The sequence below is a fragment of the Gambusia affinis genome, linkage group LG15, assembly GCF_019740435.1.
Source record: "Gambusia affinis linkage group LG15, SWU_Gaff_1.0, whole genome shotgun sequence".
NCBI classification, from domain to species: Eukaryota; Metazoa; Chordata; class Actinopteri; order Cyprinodontiformes; family Poeciliidae; genus Gambusia; species Gambusia affinis.
This window is the reverse complement of record NC_057882.1, coordinates 707,262-726,448: the sequence shown is the minus strand read 5'-3', so window position 1 is coordinate 726,448 and position 19,187 is coordinate 707,262. Positions and strand designations below refer to the sequence as shown.

The window sequence follows — 19,187 nt, the reverse complement described above, 5'->3', positions numbered from 1 at the left end:
TCAAACAAGAAACATACAGGCATAAAATAAAATATGGATAGTAGAGAACACGACAAACATAAATACAGTTTTGTTATAGCGTTATATTAAATTAGTGAGTGAAGGTTGAAATCTTTCAAGGACAGATATAATTTGAAACAAACTGCTAGTTAGTGCATTAGCATTTTCTTCTGCTAATGTTTTGGTATTACTTTAGAGTTACAGGATCTAATCTTTGTATTTAGTGGTTTAGGGTTAGTTAATATTGTCCACCACTGCTGAATACTAACCTTCAAAAACCACTTATTTGTCTTTTATCCACACAGTTATACATAACGTTTTTTAGATTAACCACATAAAATCCCAATAAATGAATGCTAAATTTATTTATTGAGATTTCATAAAAAAAAGAACATTTTGGATTTCATAACTGCTTCCTCTCTTTGTGTCTGGGTCTGTCTCCTTCTCAACCATGGATTGTGATAGAAATAGGAATGAGGGACCATCAGTTTTCTTAGCCCTGGTTGCTGCTGGGACAAGATGAGGACAAACAGGCCTGTTTTTGTCCTCTGGCAGATTGTCCCTGATTCCCTGTTTTAATGGCTATTAAAGATGTGACATCCCAGTTTGTCCTTCTTTGACATTCCTCCATTATTGCCTTGAGCCTTTAAGGAATCTGTGTCTGTAAAGCTGCAAAACCTCCCTTTCGTCCTCTCTCCAACCATCAATTACATTAATAGCAGCTCCAAGATTTCCGCTAGCACGTTGCTCCATTTTGTGGAAGGAAAACCTTCTTGATGCATTATTGCACAAGTGTGGTAATAGGCCTAACTTTCCCTTCTCCAAGCTTTGCCCTGCTTTCTTATTCGCATTACCAAGGTTGGACATTTTCCGGTGCCAAGGAAGAATTTTCATGAGTGTGCTGATATCATCACATTTCTGTTTTTTTTCTCCTCATCTCACAGAACTGCTTACAAGAAAATTAATTATACAACACAATAGAAGAGATGGATTTTCTGCACTCAACTCCAGGCCAATTTACCACAGCATGACTTGGCTGATGTTTCCAGCCAGCCGTGGTAAAGATGATCTGCCAGCAGTCTTTTTGCGTTTCTCTTTTTTTCTTTCTTCTGATGTTGAATATACATCACCACAGAACCAGGCACAATCATGTTGCCCGCCAGGTTAACATCGATTGGTAAAATAGGGAGCTAAAAATAGCACACCGGGCAGTTTGCTACAGCTGCTCGTTGTGTTCAGGTCAGTGTGATTTGTTTAATGACACATATGTAAGAGCTACAGCTTTGAATCATTCAGTGAGCTTAAACAATCAGCTCAGGCATATTTCTAGTGGACTGCTTCAGTGATCATCAGGAGTGGTGGAGTTGCACTGAAACATTAAGCTACAGTGCTTTGCTACAGCATTTTTAACCCTATGCAACCACAAAACTTCTACGTTTCATTGAGATTTGTTTAATTGAAATTTGTTTCAATGTTTCATTGAGCTGTGACAGACCAACAATATGGTGGATGTTAAGTAATACTATAATTCTGCCTCCATTGACCATATATCTGTACAATGTGACATTTCAAAAATAATTGTGCTTTATAGAAACATGCCAATTTCTAAAAATCTCTCTTTTTTCACTAAAATCTTTTGCTGATAGGATGAGCTGGTTGGTTTGGCAGTATCTAAATTGGGCTATTTAGCAAAACTGCCACGGAAACACATGATCAACAATGGGATGTTGCCACTGGCTCTAACCACAAAGATGAAGCAGACGATAGAAAGTGGTTGGAGGATGATGGTGCAGCAAGTTTTTAGTGATTTATTATTTTTGTTTCTTATTTAATGGAAATCTCACAATTGCTAAATTGTGTTTTTAGTTGAATATGGACAATGTTTTGTGCACATATATAATGGAAACACAGCTACTGATTCATAATTTTCAGTTTTTCATTAAAAACTATTTGTAACAAGCAGTCAGCCACTTTTACCCTGGCACCTCTAAATAAAATCCAGTCTAATCAGTTGCTAATGGAAATAGAAACACCTTTCAAATTTCAGATTATAGATATATCCATGCTCTGTTCGGAAGTGAAGACAGTATGTTGATACCACTTACGGTATTTCCACAACTCTAAGCACCCAAAAGTTTTTCTTATTCTGTGAAGTCTCAGTGTAACTGAAAATAACTGCCACTCCTCAAGTGTGGTGGTCGGAGTGGATTTCTGACTGCACTCACACCAACAAATATTGTTCTTCTGGCTTGATATAGTCATGATATCATGCAGAATGTCTGCTTCCATAAATTCTTTTTGAAATTGCTCTATGGCTAAATGTGGCTGCACAGTGGCGCAGCTGGTAGAGCTGTTGCCTTGCAGCAAGAAGGTCCTGGGTTCGATTCCTGGCCCGGGGTCTTTCTGCATGGAGTTTGCATGTTCTCCCTGTGCATGCATGGGTTCTCTCCGGGTACTCCGGAACGTAGCTGGAGATAGGCACCAGAACCCCTACCGACCCTCTAGGGACAAGGATGAACAGAAAATGGATGGATGGCTAAATGTGTTCTGTCAAAGTTCTTCAAGGCATAAAGATGTCTGAGGGAATACCAGACTCCCAGCCATTCATTTTTATCCCGTTGTCCAAATCTGCAGGGAAGTGCACACCATCGCTCTCTCATCTGTACTTTCACTGTGATTGAGGTACAGATATGAATTGCGGTACTATTGCAAGTTGACAAATGGGATACGCTTTGAACAATTTTCCAATAACCCTTGCTGTTTGTGAATAGGAAGGAGCTATATGGACTGCTTTTGTGTGTGTGTGTGTGTGTGTGTGTGTGTGTGTGTGTGTGTGTGTGTGTGTGTGTGTGTGTGTGTGTGCGTGCGTGTGTGCGTGTGTGGTTGTGTGTGAAATTTGCTGGCTTCAGAGTGAGAATTCTACCCCTCTGTGTTTCACTCACGCATCAGTTTGCAGAGGGGATTAGTTCCCATACCAAAGATTTAGGGGTCGCACATTTTCACAAGTTTTCGTGCACTTAAGGGGGAATAATTGTTCCGAGATGTTAAGTCCTTTAAGTTAATAACATGTATCCTAGTATCATTTAAATTATAGCGTCATGCTATTTCAAATCAAGTTTATTTTGATCAGTTCTTTTTCACACCTGTTCAGTGCATCAAAACAATAAGCAAATCTTACTCAAATCTTACTTTTATCTTCCTAAATTTGAGTTCATGCTATCAACTTTAATCACGAGACAGAACTTTTATTTTGTAGTAGCGATGAGTTGAACTGAGGTTTTTATTTTGAAGGAGCCTGGCTTCTTCCGGAGGAAGTTTGCGATTCTTTATGTCCTAGTTAAACTGTCGCTTTTCTCTGACTGAAACATTTGGATTATGGCTACGTTTTTCGGAGAGGTTTTGTCGGTGTATTCTCGGGCGGTGGAGGAGGACGAAGAGGAGCTTGAAGAAAACGAAGAAGACGAACAAATTCGCAGAGAATTGGAGGAGAAGAGGTGATAATGGCTAACAGTGTAGCATGAGAAAGGCAGAAAATATTGAAACAGAAAACATTGAGACATGAAGTTTAGTTTAATACACAAAAAATAACGGATCATATTTAAGGATAAAAATATACTTGGACTCCGTGTGCACCTTTGTAACAGTTTCATCTTGACTTTTAAGCTGTTGGTGACTTGGTGAGCGTTTTTCAGCTAACATGACACATTAGATTCCAGTAGGTGTTCACTTTACCGCCCCCTCATCGATGAAACTATATACTTTATCAATCCATAATAATACTTTTATTAGACATGGTTACCTTTTGACAGTTTTTAGCACTGTTTCCTTGCACCAAGAATGTTTAAGGTCCGAATCCCGTGGGTGGTCTTCGGATACTCCGGTTTTAGAAGATAAATTATATTAAACAAATTTACAAAAATTGTCTTTTCTATCCAGCCATATGTTTTGTATTTAATTTAATTTTTTTTGTTTTTTTTCTTTATTTATTTATGCCTCTAATAATTTGTTCTGGAGAAAAGGGGATTTCATTAGAGGTAAAATCAACCTATGTTTAGGTTATCATATAGTTTATATCAACAAAATTGAGTTTTCTATCTGAGAAAAAATTAACAAACCTTCTAGCTGCCAGTCTTTTTTTTACACGATAGTGGAAATAACTCCAGAAATTTGCTTCCGGTAGATCCCCTCCACACACAAAGCTGAAATTGGTTTCTGATTGCAGCTTCCGGAAATAGCGAAAAGACGATTCCACCAAATTTTTCACTACCGTCACCATCTTTTATCTATTATAGTTAAAATATATAAAAGAAGACTCTACAATCCTGAACTAGATTATTGTCAACTAGCAGAAGAATATTTAAAACCAAGTTTGTGATTTGTGAAACTTTTTTATGATTTGTAAAACTTAAATAAAGAGCGATTTCGGTCCCATTTTGTTGCATCTGAACCACACTAGAATTTCTCCAATACAAAAACTATAACTCATAGACTTTTGAAACCTGGAGTGGATTATTCTTAACTAGTAGCAAAATATATAAAACTAAGTTTGGGATTTCTGAAACTTTTATATGATTTGTGGAACTTCGATAAAGGCCTTCGGCAGCTCTAGTTAATAAACTACAACATTTAGTCTCTTCAAACCGGGGCTAGATTATTCTGCTCTGATAGCAGAATATATAAAACCTAGTGTGTGATCTGTGAAACACTTATTTGATTTTGAAACTTTATAAAGGTCAATTTCAGCTAATTTTTCACTACCTTCAGCATTTATGGGAGAAAACAAAAAGCTAAAACTGGATATAATAACAAAACAATGGAAATTTTAGAGAAGGAGGAGTTCAATTCTCATGCGGTCCAGATGAAAAAACTGTCTGGAATTGCCCTATATTGAAATTTCACAAATCAGATAAAGGTTTCACAAATCGTAAACTTTTTAAAATATTGCACTATTAGAGCAGAATAATCTAGTCTAGGTTTGAAGATTATAAGTGTTGTAGATTTTTTACCTAGAGAATATTAAAGATACTGAAGGTAGTGAAAAATTTGGTGGAATACCCCTTTAGCCATTTCCCAAATTGGAAGGTGCAGTCAGAAATCAACTTAAACTTTGTTCCACACTTTCAGGGTCCTGTTTTCAATTTTTATTAGGTATATGCATGTTACCACAATCATAGTGTTGTATATTCGACTGATTCAAAGACCAAAAGGAGTCGGGTGGAATATTTAACCGAACTTTAGTGAATAAAAAAACAAAAAGTTGAACGAATCATACATAACAATACACGACAGAGTGTAGGTGTTCGGCTAACATAGCTCTTTTTCTCGGTAAAACCTCCTCAATTCTACCTCTTCGTCTAACCTCCAGTTCTTCTTGAACTTGTGCAAAGCATCATGGGATATTGAGTCCATTCTGTTAAACGACCACAAATAGTCAGTTTTGAACCAGATACTAACTATAAAATGCTAACTAGATTTCTGAACTAACTGCAACTAAAATAGTTACCTGATATTAAATTATAATATCCCAAATAATAAGTCTTAAGTAAATCCTGGTTAAACCCAAAATAAATTCTCAACACCTAGTCCCACAATCACAAATACTGCACACTTCTTCAGGACACCAGCTAGATAAACAACGTTATTAATTACTCGACTGCACACAGTAATTGTAATTAGTTATATCATTTATTGATATTTATTAATCCCCTCATATAACAAACAGCGGAGGAAATTGGAAGAATAACAATTCTGACAATACCGCTTGTTGCTCTTAACTTACCTTCAAAATTATGAAGCTCCTTAACATCTGAATTGTTATTAAATTAAATTGAGTTCAGTTGAATTATACTTTTTCATTCTGGAAAAGGAAAGATTTGTTTATTTTATTAGTAGGTTCACGGCCTCAGGGGCCATAATGGTGTTCCTACTGAATAAGAGTTTGCTCTGTCTCTTCTTGTTAAAGTTCTTTTCAAGGGGGAGTGTATTTTATCTTTTCAGTTTTCCAGAATACAACAAAAATGTTGGTATTGTCACTAGCTAATTTAAGAATATTAATTATACATTGTGTTTTGGGTCTATCACACATGTTGGCAGAAATAGATGATCAGAAAGCAGACAAGACCGAAGAAAACAACAACTTTTGTGGGTGTTTTGCATCTGTTTGTACCACAGTTTTTTTCCTTCCACTTTCTTTTAATATCTCCAGAAACAGCATTCCATGAACAACCAGTTTCATTAGGAATGACCTCTTGTTGCTTAGTTACTGCATTTTGCCAACAAAATGTTTTTCTTATTTAAAAAAGGAATTTAATTATTTATTTGCATATCTTTTCATGTATTTCAAATTTTCAAATAAAAAACCTGTAGAATGTTGCAAATTCTTTGTCTGATAAGTTGTCAGAATAGACTATAGATTTCTCAATTATTAAAAAAAAAAACATCAGTTATAGTCATAATGTATATTATGTTTAGGACTGTAGGACTACACATTAAAAGTCATAGGTGACATCAGGATGTCAGCAGTAATTATCAGTGATTAAAAACAAAGACTATGGGCGTGCTGTGGTGGTGTAGGGGATAGCGCGACCCACATTTGGAGGCCTTCAGTCCTCGACGTGGCGGTCGCGGGTTCGATTCCCGGACCCGGCCGACATTTGCTGCATGTCTTTCCCCCCTCGCCTTCCCCCTTTCCTGTCAGCCTACTTTCGAATAAGGGACACTAGAGGCCACAAAAGACCCCGTGGCGGGGAAAAAGAAATCAAAATAAAAAAATCCAAAAAAACAAAGATAATGAAAATGGCCGCCACAAAAGTCCCTGCATTACTGTATTTGATCAGTGTTATTTAAGGGGCAATTTTATTGCTGAAGTGTCTTTAGTGAGTGACATGTTTCTATTGTGTTTCCCATCATTTTCCTGTTGTGTGAGGAGGCTGAGCTGAAGCACTTTGAATAATTCAAATTAATTCAACAGCACCGTGTTCTGCAAAACAATAACAGACTAGTCAGAGGCAGAAAATGAGGCATTACATTTTCAGCTCTTAAACAATGACACTTACTTTGTAATGTAATTATGTTCTGCTTTCTTTATCTTGCTGTTTTAGCATTATGTTTGACCCATAAGCAATAAATCTGTGGTCTTTCTTCTCAGAACTGTTCATCTCCATTGGAATCCTGAAGTCTCAGAGTTGTTGAGAGCCGGGAACAAGCTGCAGTGTTCCAGCTTCATCCTGGCTGTAGGACACAATGCTGCCAGTAAGTGAGATCCAGCTGTCGAAAAGCACCCGAGACATGTCCATTAAACTGCACAGACAATAACAATAAATGTGTTTGGAAATGTAAATGATTAGTTCCAGCTAAGAACCTCAATCTTATTGTCTGTGTGTAATGGAGGTTGTTGCTGTTCAAAATAAATTTAGTGATAAATTATCACTAAATAATGGCAAAACAAAATTTGTAATAAGAAAATAAAAAATGATGTCAAACTTACGATAAGCAATATTGAAATATAACAAGTGTTTGAAATCAGACTTTGGGGGTGATGTGATTTTCGACTACAAATTGCATTGGAAGGTTCATATTGATGATGTAAAAGCTAAAATGTCAAAAACTTTTGTAATATTGAATAAAATAAAATATTTTCTTAATAGGAAATTACTGTAGATATTTTACTGTCGCTTATTACACACATCAGAGATCTAGGGAAACTTGTGTGAAAACAAAACGTGTCTATATGCTTCTGAAGAAAGCTATACGAGTTATAACTGCGTCTGATTATTTTTATACACCTTAAGAAATACTTCTTACATTGCATACTTTGAAATTTTATGATTCAATAGAATAGCATTGATTATGTACAGAGCCTATAATAAACTCCTTCAAAGGTATACGCACAAGGGGTTTGAAATTAAAGGAATAAATTATAAATTAACAGAATGATTTATTTAAAAAGCTAGGGGTCATGACAAATAGTAAAACCTATTGTACACTTCAGTTAGAGAACTCGGGTATAGAATAATTGTTGTAAGGAGTTATAACTGTGTTTTTCACTCCTTAAATTTTTTTATAAAAGTTATTGCTAAATCATACAATAAGATTATGAATTTGTCATAGCTGGAATTCCTTGGAGATATGTTTCAGAAAAATACTTAAGGTTCTGCTGCATTGATTTTAATGATGATTTATGTACAACAAAGTGAAGGTATAGTAAGTTTGTGCTGGTTATACTTTCACTTTTTTCGGTCTACACTTTGTGTTCTTGTCATTGATAGAAATTTAAATATTGTTTATCTATTTCTGTACTAGTTTCATCTTGTTTTTTTCTGCCTTGTGTATGGAAAGGTTAAAAATGACCAAAAATAAAGTTAGAAATCAGAATATGTGACTGAAAGCAAGTCTGGGAAGCACTCTGATGCGAGCTTTTGTTGAATACTGAGGGGATGTGTCTTCACAGGCTTCCTGTCAGCGTACATTCTTGCCTCTGCAAACTGGGATGCGGTCGGGCGTGCAGTGGCGTGGAACGAGAGGAACTGGTCTGGAACTGGGCCTGGTGGCGAAGGGTCAGCATGTGTTTTCTATAGACGCAAGGACGAGCCAGCAGTAAGTGACATAGTGAGGAAAACAGCCCCTCAGAATACCTGCTGTTGATTAACACCCCAGGAAACACATCATCACCATGACAAGTTGCTCCTTTATGTACTCTTTATGACATACTTCAATGTTTTTATGTAAAGCTCACAATAAGCTAGATTTCAAGATTTCTGCTCTAATAATCTCTCATTTGGAGTTGAAGGGTTTATCAGTGCTTTATGACTGGAAAAGCAAATCTGTCTGTCTGTCCATCCATGCTCTTTCAATTTATCTGTCCATCCATCCATTTTTAAATCTGTCCATCCATTCATTATTATGAAAGAATCATTTTCACAAGAGGTGGTGCTCTCCATTTGTTGATCCAGAGTCTGTTTCATTAACTATCATAAAAAACAGTTGGAAGGAAGCAGTGAGTCAAATCTAGAGGTGTGTGTGTTTACATTCTGTCCTTCCAGATTTACTAACCTGTGATTTAACAAAGATAGACACTGATGGACAGAATGTGAAATCACCGTCAGAGATTTGTCATACCTGTACTGCTGCTTCTGTTGGCAGGAAAGGAAATAGATTGATGATTTATCAATAGAAGAACCATTTATTCTGCTGATTACTATTAAGAATAATTTGTTGAATAATTGATTATTCCGTAATTGTCAGAATAATCAATTATTCAATTAATTAATCATCTTAATAATCGATTGTATCTATTTATTGAAATAATCTTTAGTTGCAACCCTAGTTTTGATAACTTCTCACTGAAAGTAGCAGTTTTCTTCATTCAGTAACTGCTTCCACACTTAAGGTTTTGTTTTGTAAGTGCAAACCTTTAGCGGTTGTGCTGTAAAGATGAGAAAAAAAATCAGATATTTGAGTTTTTCAGTCAGGCTGACAAAATTGAAATTGTAAGATTCTGATCACTAGCTGATTTTTCTGTGTAGCCAGAATTCACTTACTCAGTTTATTCTTTGTTTGATTACAACAATGTTTACGTATACTACTTTGTGTTGAAAAGAATTGAAATACTGGCCAAAATCAGTTTGAACTTAAAAGAAAAGCAAAAATTGGCATCAGTCAGAAAAAGCCTGTTCTCTGTTACCAGTCAGTGTAGAGTATCTTTAGACATATTTAATTAGTTCAGTTGCCCTTTAGATTATCTGACTCATTGAAGTGAAGCAACCTTTAAACCTGGAGCAGCAGGATAATGTAGTTCTTCAGACAATTTTTGCTATGAAAGCAATCATTTTCTCCCACCTCTTTCTGCCACCTTGTTATAACTCTTCCAAATTATAGCCTCTTACCTTGTTTTGTCTTCTCTGTGTGATTGGAAAGTGATGAACAAAATGTTTTTGTTTCTTATTTAGGTTTTGATATGCCATGTAACATGCCACATTACAGAGGACCAGCTATTCCAGTGGACAGAAAAGGTAAATTTTTCTGCAGCTTAATCACCCTGACAAGACTGTGCCAGTCTCCTCTGGTAACCCATGGAGACTGTCACAAGGAACAGTTTTACATGCTCTCCTTCAGAAAGCAATAATCACATGGCAACATGATGACTTGAATAGGATCATTTTCCTTAGAGTGTTTCATTAAGGAAGAATTATGGAGCTTGAAAGTGAAGATCTGAGATTCAGAGACATTTTATCCTTTTGATAAAATGTCTCATGACATTCAAACATGGTCAGATTTATAGGTCTATTGTTTGGTTTTTTTAAACCAAATTGTAAAGCAGAGTTCCACTCGGTGATTCTCAGCGGATGGTTATTGGTAAGCTGTTTTAGAAGCAGAAAACACAGCCCGTCTTCCTGCACCTGCAGCAGCAGAGAATCATGACAGATTTCACTCCTGTCAGCAAATCGGAGGAAGATGGGGCTATAATGGGAGCTGTGTTTTCAAAACCTGACAGTTGCAAATTGGAAAAACATTGGCTGGTCTCAGAAATGTCAGATTCAGCTGCCCGATGCTGGTGTCTGGTTAGAAACTTAAATTAAAACAAAAAACATGCCTCTGCTTTTATTTCTTTGCACATATTAGATAAATTACTGCAAAATCAGGAGCTTTGTCTTTGTCTCTCCCAGGTGTTCGGCTATCTGCATACCAGAGGACTCACTGTGACCGTGCTGTCTGACAGCTCTGTGACTGATTACAAGACAGCAGACTACCTGTGCAGCAGCTCTACCCCTTTCTTGCGGTCGCTTCGCTCTAGTGCATTCAGCGATCAGCCTGTCTGCCAGTCAGTGGAACAGCCCAACATCATTACAGGACTCCCAGCTGCAGGTATGTTTGGAGTTTTTCTTATCCGAATGAGTCAGACTCATTGCTTTGTCCAACAGAAAATCTGCACAGGACTATAAATGGAGCAGCACAACAAGCCTGTTATACTGCTGGGCATATTTAGCAGAGCAATCCATCTCAGTCATAGCTGTTATTTTGCACATAAAATGGCGCTCACTTAACCTGAATTCACTTTGTCCCAGGTTCATCGTTGTTTTGACATTTTGAGACATTTTGGTGTCAACTTTGCAGTGATAAATGATGTGTAAAGGTGTGCTTCTGTTCTTTAAAGGTGATCTATTATGCTTCCTTAAACAGGTTAGGATAAGTCTGTAGCAGTCTTTCTCAAACTGTGGTCCCCAGACCACTGTTGGTCCTTAGACGCTCCCTAGTGGTCCTCCAGGTATTGGATGTGAACAACCTTTTACTTGTCATGATGTGAGCTCAAAGTGCAACTCATACTTTGCTTACTAAAGGATTGTGCTAAAAACAGGGTAACTCGAAAGAAACACTGGAGACAAAACAATGCCAGGATTACTTATATGATTGGAAGAAGCCAAGTCATACCTGCTGAGAGTATTGATGTGTCCTTCACGGGCAATTCCATTCTTGAATGATAGTGCTTAAATCTATGTGAGAACCAGGCCGTGCAGAGACCTTTGGAGGTTCAAGGGCTCAAAGTTAAATACACACATTGAACAAGATCTTGAAACACAGTAAAACAACATAGCAACAACCCATATTAATGAAGAATCTAATATTTAATTGGATCATATTATTGTCATCAGGTGGGGACAATGCAAAGCAAATATATTCTGTTTCCCTGATAAGTATAATGTGGCTGTAGAAATACCGACAGTGCTGATGACTGAGTTGATCTGAGACTGTTGTTAAACAGAGCATAGGAGAGCAGGTAGCTGGTTATGAAGTTATGAAATAAGCTAATTTGCTGCTATTTTACTAAATAAGCTCTACTACTTCTGCTTTAAAGATCAAAAAAGCACAGAGGGGTTAACTCTATGTAATTTTTGGATGTTAGCTCCTCTGAGATCTAGAATTGTAAGACAGAGATGTCAAGGCAAAGAAAACTCAGTTCTGCTGGTAAGGCCCTTCAGATATTCAGGGGCCCCTAGAAATGGTTGAATTGTAACCCCTTTCTTTGATCTAAAACTGTAGCAGTCATCTATTGATGGCATTTAATTATTTAATAATGATTAAATATGATTAAATTAATAACAATGTTATTAAATTTTATTTAATGTATTCAGCAGAGAAAAGAAATAGTACATTTAGGATTTAATTCAGAAGTTTACTTTGTAAAAGTAATAGTAGTTTATAACAATCAAACAATAGTTTGATTGTTGTTACTATGGCTACAATATGGTGTAATCTTTGTTTTTGAGCTGGGTTTGTTCACAAATACATCAGAGCAAATAATAACCAATAATCAGTGATTGATTTTAAACTTGGCCAATTAAACTGGGATTCCTATCACAGACTTCACTAAATCTATATTTAAACACTGTTAGTGATGCTGAAGTAGGAGAGGCTTGGGAAGGCTAAATCACGATTCTGTTTAAGGCCCCATTTTTTCTCGGGCCAGCCCTGAATGAAGAGCGAGCCGCTGAGCTGCGCATCTTTGCTGGAATCTGCCTGGAATCCCCCGGTAACCTGTATGCCAGTCCGTCGATGCTTTTGGGACATTTTGAACTATTTAACTGTGGCATGTTTGGCTTTATGCTGCAGTCCAAATTATTGGTACAATATTTTCACAGATATTTTACAAATACTATTGGCCGAATCTTCCTTTAACAGTTGAGGTTCTGAGGTAACGTCTATTCACATCCGCTCACCTCCAGTCCAGATCCCGTCAGCAGCAGCTTTAACCCGACTGGTAGTGACATTAAGGTGAAGCAGAGAGTGAACAGTGAGCAGGCGGTACCGGGGCTTTGAGGTGCGTTGCGGTGACAGTCGCTGTACCGTTTCTTTATATCAGGATATCTGGTTCTGACCCACAGGGACTGACTCAGGGTGCCTGTAGTGAACCAGGCAACGAGTCCTGGGGAAGCCTGATAAAGTTAAAGTCAGAAGTTTTCTCTGCAGCTGAAGCATTTCTGTGTTTAGGAGTGAGGAGGGTTTTTCTGAAAAATAACAATTACGAAAATTAAATAGAAAAGTTTTTCTAACTTCAAAATCAGACCTACGTTTTTATTCACAAACAAGTGTATGTAAAAAAAAAAAAAAATTCTTGTCCATAATTTGATAGTTAAAGGGCACATATACCCCTTCCTCCTCACCATGTGCCCGGTGTCAGAATAACAAGGAGGGAGAGGAAGTGAGAATCCTCAGTCATTATTAGACCGATGGGAGCCAGACTCATTAATTTTGCTAATTATTATTGAGGGGCACAAACAAGCCTTCTAACAAACAGATTAAAAAATTAAAAAAATTAAAAAAGAAAAACATATGAACACCTTATGCCTAATACCAACATGGTGTTTGTTCTGGACGAACACCATGTTGGATGAGCACAGAAGTCCAACAATAGAACACCACTCGGGTTCAGATAAAGGAGTCCATTCCTCCCACCCACACCCCTCCAAGTCTCACTGTCATTGTCCACATGAGCATTGAAGTCACAGAACATGGTCCACTAGAACAAGGGAGTAAGACTTCCTTGTTGTATTATAGCGAGGGGGACTCCAAAAAGGGTGGGTAGTCTGAGCGTGAGTCTGAGTTGGCGCGTAAGCACAATCAGAACCTGTGCCTCCACTCGTACGCGAAGGGAAGCAACTCTCTCATTCACCGGGGTAAATCCCAATGTATAGGCACCAAGAAGGGGTTAACAATTATGCCCACTCCTCCTAGCGCTTCTCAACAGGGGCAACTTCAGAGTAGAGGAGTATCCAACCGCTTTTGTGGAGACTGGTTACAGAACCCAAGCTATGCATTGAGGCGAGACTGACTATTTTTAGCCATAAACCTCTCAAGAGAGGTAACATTTTACGTCCAAAGAGCCAGCTTCTGTAGTCAAGGATCAGATCGCCAAGGTTCCTGCCCTCAGCTACCACATATCCCACTCTGCACCCAACTCCTTTGGCCCCTCCTGCAGTTGTGGTGAGCCCATGGGAAGGTGAACCCACGTCTCATCTTTGCACTGTGCCCAGCCGGGCTTCCATCCATGAAGCCCGGCCACCAGGCGCTTGCCAACATGCCCTACCTCCAGGCCTGGCTCCAGAGTGGGGCCCCAATGATCTGTGTCTGGGTGAGGGAACACTGTTTCCTGTGGTTGTATTCATCATAGAGAGTCTTTGGACTGTACTTTGCCTGTTCCTCAACTAGAACCTGTCTGCCTTTGGTGACCCTATCAAGGGCATGGAGCTCCTAACAGCATAGCTCCTAGGATCACTGGGACACTCAAACCCCACCACCACGATAAGTTGGCAGCCCATGGGCTGATTATAATATGCTTGTTTATAACAACCTTTAAAATGGTTCCAAAGTAAACCTCATGCAGGGCTTTGGGTTATGAGATATTATAACTCCTGGTAATTAATTTTATAATTGATCACCGTTATCAATAAGTGTGTGTATGAGACAGTTTCAACATTCAGTGTCCAGTTAGTATAGTTAATACTTATTTTTAAAAAGCAGTCTTTTAGGCTCATTATTTTAACGTCTTAATCTATATTTGCAGTTAAAACATAATTGTTAGTGAAATGGCAGAATAAGTATTTAAATTGCTTTCCATCATATTGATTGGCTCACAGTATATCACTCTAGGTTCTCTGCAGGTATTTCCTCCTCTGTTTCTTTATTCTGGGTGTTTCTTATTCAGTTCTCACATGGAGAGATGGAAAACAAGTATGTCTTTGTCATCTAAATAGTTATGTGTCTTACAGTCACTGTAACCATTACATTAGGATATGAGAGCCTCTAGTCCTCAGTCCCATGTCACCCTCTGCCCTCTTCACTAAGCTTTGCTTGGTGTGCAAAATTTCCTGATTCCTTTTAGGATTTATGTGAAGAGAAAAATGCTGGGTTTTTTTTAATATTCTGGGTCATACTTGATATAAGTGATTTCCTAGAAAGAAAAATTAATCTTTTTTTGTGCAAAATAACAAAAATAAATGCAACAAAGGCTTAGCAGAAAGTTTGTATTATTTATTCTGATCACAAACAGATTCACAGGATTGAAAACATTGTTTTCTTATATTTCTCCACCTAGCAACAAAGTTGGCACACACTTTTTCTGTAGCCGATGGAGACTTAATGACTCCCTGAGTATTAGCTGCAGTGAACACAGTTCCAGAGGTTTTTAACATTTCTTTACTGCTGACTGTAAAAATGGTCAAGCTTAGATAAGTAGTTAATATCTTGTTACTGTTTCTTTTCTTTTGAAGAGCAGTACAAGATGTAGTTTACTTTGAAAGGTATGTTCTCTTGTCTTTCCCATTTTGTAGACTGGTTAAGAAGAATGAACTTGTGTATCTGGTGATATTTATGCTCTAAAGAAGCTCAAAGTCAACGGTAAAGTATTCTTTGGCAGTCTGATCAACTTAAAAAAAGTAAAGTATAGCTTAAACAATACTTGCATTAAATTTGTTTTATAGGAATTTTGATTGAATAAAAACAATTACCTCAATTTCTCAAAAAAATAAAAATGTAATTTTGTTTTTTTTACATTTTTCATTGTGGTATTATACTGTTGCCAAAATAGATTTAAACCTTTCTAAACATGGTAGTCTAAATTCCAGCTATTATTGTTTATTGTAATTAATAATTTTTTTTTAGATTGAGAAAGAATTAGGTTTGTCCATATTTAATACATCTAATGACCACAAAAATGTTCCCTGTGCAGCGTCTGCTAGAAGAAATAGTTACACTACCAACCTGGATCATTTGGATTCAAAATTAAACTTTAAATATTTTTTGTAAATTTTAATAACAGTTTGAATTGATTGAAACTGAGAATGTGTGGAAAGAACTAAAGATGAGTGCGATGACAGGGAGGCCTTCCAGTCTCAAAGAATTGGAACTCATCATCAAATATAAATCCTCAAACTACCACTGAAAACTTGCAAATCCTGGTCAGCAATTTGCAAGGGTTACTTCTTAAAAGTATTTCTTTTAAGAAGGGTTTATAATTGCTGTAAAGCCAATAATGGTTCAATTAAATGCGAAGATAAATTTCAGATGACTTTGATGCTCTGTAGGATTTTATATTTTTCAGGAATGCACACTCTGCATTTGGATAATTCATTTGGCCAGTTGGATGGACTAACTACTATCGATTAATGCCCACATGGGATGTACATGTATAGATATTTTAGGGGCTAAGATACTAACGCTCACAGAGTGGTAGGGGTATGTGGTGAAATGTTAAAGGAAGAAAAGATTCAGAAATATGGGGGTGAATCCACATGAAGGAAAATACATTTTAATCTAAATCTGCCAGAGCTATGAGCAGGGCTGCAATTAACAATTACTTTAGTTATTGATTAATCTATCGATTTTTTTTTAAATGATTAATAGATTAATCAAATTTTTAAAATGGCACACCTTGCAGATTTTTTTTATTAAACCACTTGAGCAATTTTTATCCAATATTGCAAATGCACAAAAAGATGCCAATAAAAAATAATTTAATTCCTATATAAGGAATTATATATTTTTTGCACTCTAGGCAAAACACAACTTTTTGCCTAGAGTGCAATAAAATGTTTATATTTTTCTTCAGTTTTTTGCTTAATTTCTGCTCTGTTACTTCAGGAAATGGCCTTTCGTGAGTGTGTATTCGGATTAACAATTAATTGATTACTAAATTAGTTGATGATTATTTAATTAATTTATTACAATGAATCGGATTAATCGTTTCAGCCCTAAATATGAGTAAATATGAGTCTAATGTGGTTTGTTGTGCTGGACCAGTATAAAGTCTCTGAATAGAATATATCGGGTATTTCTGATTCCACAACACCTGGAATACTTCGGTTTTGACTGCACTTTTATCCTTGAGCAAGTCAATAAGCCCCACACAGCTCTTGGTGTGTGTGTATGTGGAGGGGAAAAAAAGTCACTTTGTACAAATGGTTCTGCCAGGTGAATGAAATGGCTTCTCTCCACTCATTGAGGACACACAGTCCTGCATTCTGATGTGGGCATTATGTCACCAGTACACCTAAACACATTTAATCCTAACAAAAAGATCTTTCATTGGCATAAGAAACTAAGTCTTCATCGCTGATGGGTTTCCTCTTCATCAGTGCCATCTTTTATCCATCATTTAACCCTGTTTTGTTCTTTTCTGTGATGTTTCATCAGTCCTGAACCACTGCCAGGTCCACAGCATCGCTGCAGTTGTCTACCAGTGTTACAGTGATGTCACCGGTCCTGACGCCATCACCATGGACAAGTACAAGCCAGTGCTAACCAAGCTTGGCAGGTCCATACAGGTGAGCCACTGTTCTGTTTATAATAAAGGTCAGTGAAGGTCCTCATGTCCAGCATAACGGCGATCTGGCTGCGCTCCAGCTGAGGCTGTAGCTACAAACTTTTGACAGCTGAAGGGATTAGGTTTTATAATTACTGGAGCAGCTCATGCCAAAAGTTTTCCTTTCTTTTTCATACCAGTTGCAGAGTCTCCACTTTCCAAGTTGAAATCCTTTCAACTTTTTTTAAATGAGAAATTGTGTTTTACAATTCCTTGGAAGGGGAAAGCAAAGTCAAAGCATTAAATTTGACTAACAGAAACTGCTGCCAAATATCCATCCATCATCTACACTCGCTTATCCTTACAGAGTTGCTATCTTCCGCAGTCATTGGGGAGGAGGCAAGGTTCACCCTGGGCAGGCCACCAGTTCATCACAGAGTCGCACAGGAAAAATAATCTCACACCTAACCAATTAACCTAACCATTAGAGAGCATGCATATGCATTGGGAGAGCACATATACTCTCCCAATGCAGAACCTGCATGCCTGCATGCAACAGTGCTAACAACTGTGCTGCAAAATAAATTAAACTGTATTTTTAAAAAGCAGTCTTTTAGGCAACAGTTATTTTATTTAATTTTTACCTACGAACAATATAACAGGCTAATTTTTGACAAGTTTGTAGTTTTTATTTTTGATGTTTCCCAATAGAGCTGGACGACATGGACTTAGAATTGTGTTGTGATATTTTGTGGTGCTATTGTGATAACAATAAAACTGATGATAAATTATTTATTACATCTTATGTAGGTAACTGTATGGCACCCCTAACAAATACTAATCTTGTAAGACATTCTTACAGTAACTGTATTCAATTACATCTTCAAATTTACTAATATTTATTCATCCTCTTGTGGAACAAATAGTGGCAAAAATAGTAAAATAAAAAATAAATTCTGATAATTCTGCCAATTTTGTTTTTAAACATTTTTTTATTGAAATTGATTGAGGGTGATAAACAAACATTCTTCACAAAATATTTTTTAAAGAAATTAATTAGCAGAAATTATGTCACTCTTCATGTTAAAAGTTGACATTTATGTTCACTTAGCAAAATGATGAGTCAAAGTTAGAAAATATCCATGACCATCTGTGGTTTTTTAAGCTTTGTTGACCTTCCATCTATTGGGGCATTATCTCAAATAAAATAAAAACCTGACAGGTTGCAATCTGTATTTAATGCAGAGTAATCCAGACCACATTTTAAAAGTCAGAGTGGAATAGATTTAGAATTGGAGCTGACTTAGTTGGTCCAAATGCCCAAAAGTCATGAAATAGTCAAAAATCTATTGAAGACAGCACGGACTTCTTTAATGATTTGCTCAACATCAAGATAATAAAACCCTTGAAGGTATTTTTTATACTTGTTTTGTAAGAATTGTATAGAAATTATCTGAAACATTTTGAACAGGAAAAATGAATAGACTCTAAATTTGAATATACTACTAAATTTCCAAGAATTTAGTTGGCATTCTCAGGGAATTCTTATTACAAGAGGAATTTATTTTATCCTGTTTTTAAAATATATTCTGAAATTCTCTCCTCAGGTGGATTCATCCCAAAGCACAGATGTCCTCCGCAAGTTTGTCAGAAGCTCTGAAATTCAGAGTAACCTTTATATTTGATACATAGAACTATGGAATTAAGTTTAATGAAATGTAATGAAATACTGTCTTTTAAAATAAAGTTATTCCTTCAACAGAATTGTTCTATTTTTGTATTTTATTGATTTATGCACCCTTTCATAAATCTTGGGTTCAGTTTGCACTGTTTGTTTTTTAATGGTTTCATTTAATTAAAATAAAATTGTGTGAATACCTTTGCAAAAATTCCC

The 19,187-nt window shown here is 36.7% G+C and overlaps 1 protein-coding gene across 1 annotated transcript; it reads left to right on the top strand.

Moving 5' to 3' along the window:
* Positions 1-3,252: 3,252 nt before the first annotated feature.
* On the top strand, positions 3,253-19,057 carry psmg1 (proteasome (prosome, macropain) assembly chaperone 1). Its single transcript, XM_044141566.1, has 7 exons — positions 3,253-3,494; positions 7,148-7,251; positions 8,450-8,595; positions 9,948-10,010; positions 10,665-10,863; positions 17,185-17,315; positions 18,901-19,057. Exons 1-7 carry the CDS (start codon positions 3,376-3,378, stop codon positions 18,976-18,978), a joined length of 840 nt encoding a protein of 279 aa, XP_043997501.1. The 5' UTR covers positions 3,253-3,375; the 3' UTR covers positions 18,979-19,057.
* Positions 19,058-19,187: the final 130 nt, after the last annotated feature.

Excerpts from the sequence above, each read along its gene's own strand:
- psmg1 (XM_044141566.1), top strand. The coding sequence starts at position 3,376 with ATGGCTACGTTTTTCGGAGAGGTTTTGTCGGTGTATTCTCGGGCGGTG. Across the intron at positions 3,495-7,147 it reads AGAGAATTGGAGGAGAAGAG|AACTGTTCATCTCCATTGGA; the intron begins GTGATAATGGCT and ends CTTTCTTCTCAG. Across the intron at positions 17,316-18,900 it reads AGCTTGGCAGGTCCATACAG|GTGGATTCATCCCAAAGCAC; the intron begins GTGAGCCACTGT and ends TTCTCTCCTCAG.